The 686-nt window shown below is 50.3% G+C and overlaps 1 protein-coding gene across 1 annotated transcript in view; it reads right to left on the bottom strand.

The window, feature by feature from the left end:
• Nucleotides 1–573, bottom strand: part of LOC104499720 (proto-oncogene Mas-like) — a gene marked incomplete at its 5' end in the record, with an annotated part of 1,472 nt that extends 899 nt beyond the window's left edge. The window contains one exon of the mRNA XM_010143267.1: nucleotides 5–573. Coding sequence (XP_010141569.1) covers nucleotides 5–573 — 569 coding nt within the window. The remainder of the gene's footprint in view (nucleotides 1–4) is intronic.
• Nucleotides 574–686: the final 113 nt, after the last annotated feature.

Below are 686 nucleotides of genomic sequence, written 5' to 3'. Positions count from 1 at the left end.
CGGCGGAAGGGGACTTTGACGGAGGCTTGGAAGCGGCGCTGCTGGCAGCTCCCCACCAGGAAGTAAAGGATGGGATTGACGCTGCTGTTCAGCAACGCCAGCAGGAAAGATGAATATTCAGGAATTAACATATGTGAGCTTGGGAGATCAAGGAAAACCTCCACACTGAAAGGAACACCAAGGACAAAGAAGAAGATCACGTTGAGCAGAACAACAACATTGAGCTTTCCTAGGTGTCGTCTGTGTGAGTGACGTCGGAGTTTGATGCACAGGATCAGGTCAAAAATCAACAGCACTGATGCCAAAATCATGAATATTGCAATCTCTACAATGGAAAACGCTGTTCCGTAGCCTTCAGCAATGTTCACGCTAAAATACGTTGAGGAAACAAAAGCACCAGCGAAAGCCCAGAGCACCCCACACACGATGCCCGACAAGTGCTTTGGGCGGTGGCACTGGTACCAGAGTGGGAGGAGGACGGAGATACAGCGCTCCACGCTGATGGCCGTCAGGAGAGCCAGGCTGCTGAGGTCAAAGAAGTGGCACAAGTATTCAGCTACAAACGCAAAAGCTCTGGAGAAAGAAATAAAATCAGGTGAACAAAATGCCTCCAAGCTCAAAACTGCCAACAGGATCAGGGAGAACAGGAGGAGCAGCGAGAAGTCAGCAACAGCCAGGTTCAGGAT

Source organism: Buceros rhinoceros, unplaced genomic scaffold (assembly GCF_000710305.1).
Source record: "Buceros rhinoceros silvestris isolate BGI_N320 unplaced genomic scaffold, ASM71030v1 scaffold14089, whole genome shotgun sequence".
In the NCBI taxonomy this organism is placed as follows: domain Eukaryota; kingdom Metazoa; phylum Chordata; class Aves; order Bucerotiformes; family Bucerotidae; genus Buceros; species Buceros rhinoceros.
Note: the sequence above shows the minus strand (reverse complement) of the source record. Positions and strands in the feature narration are given on the sequence as shown.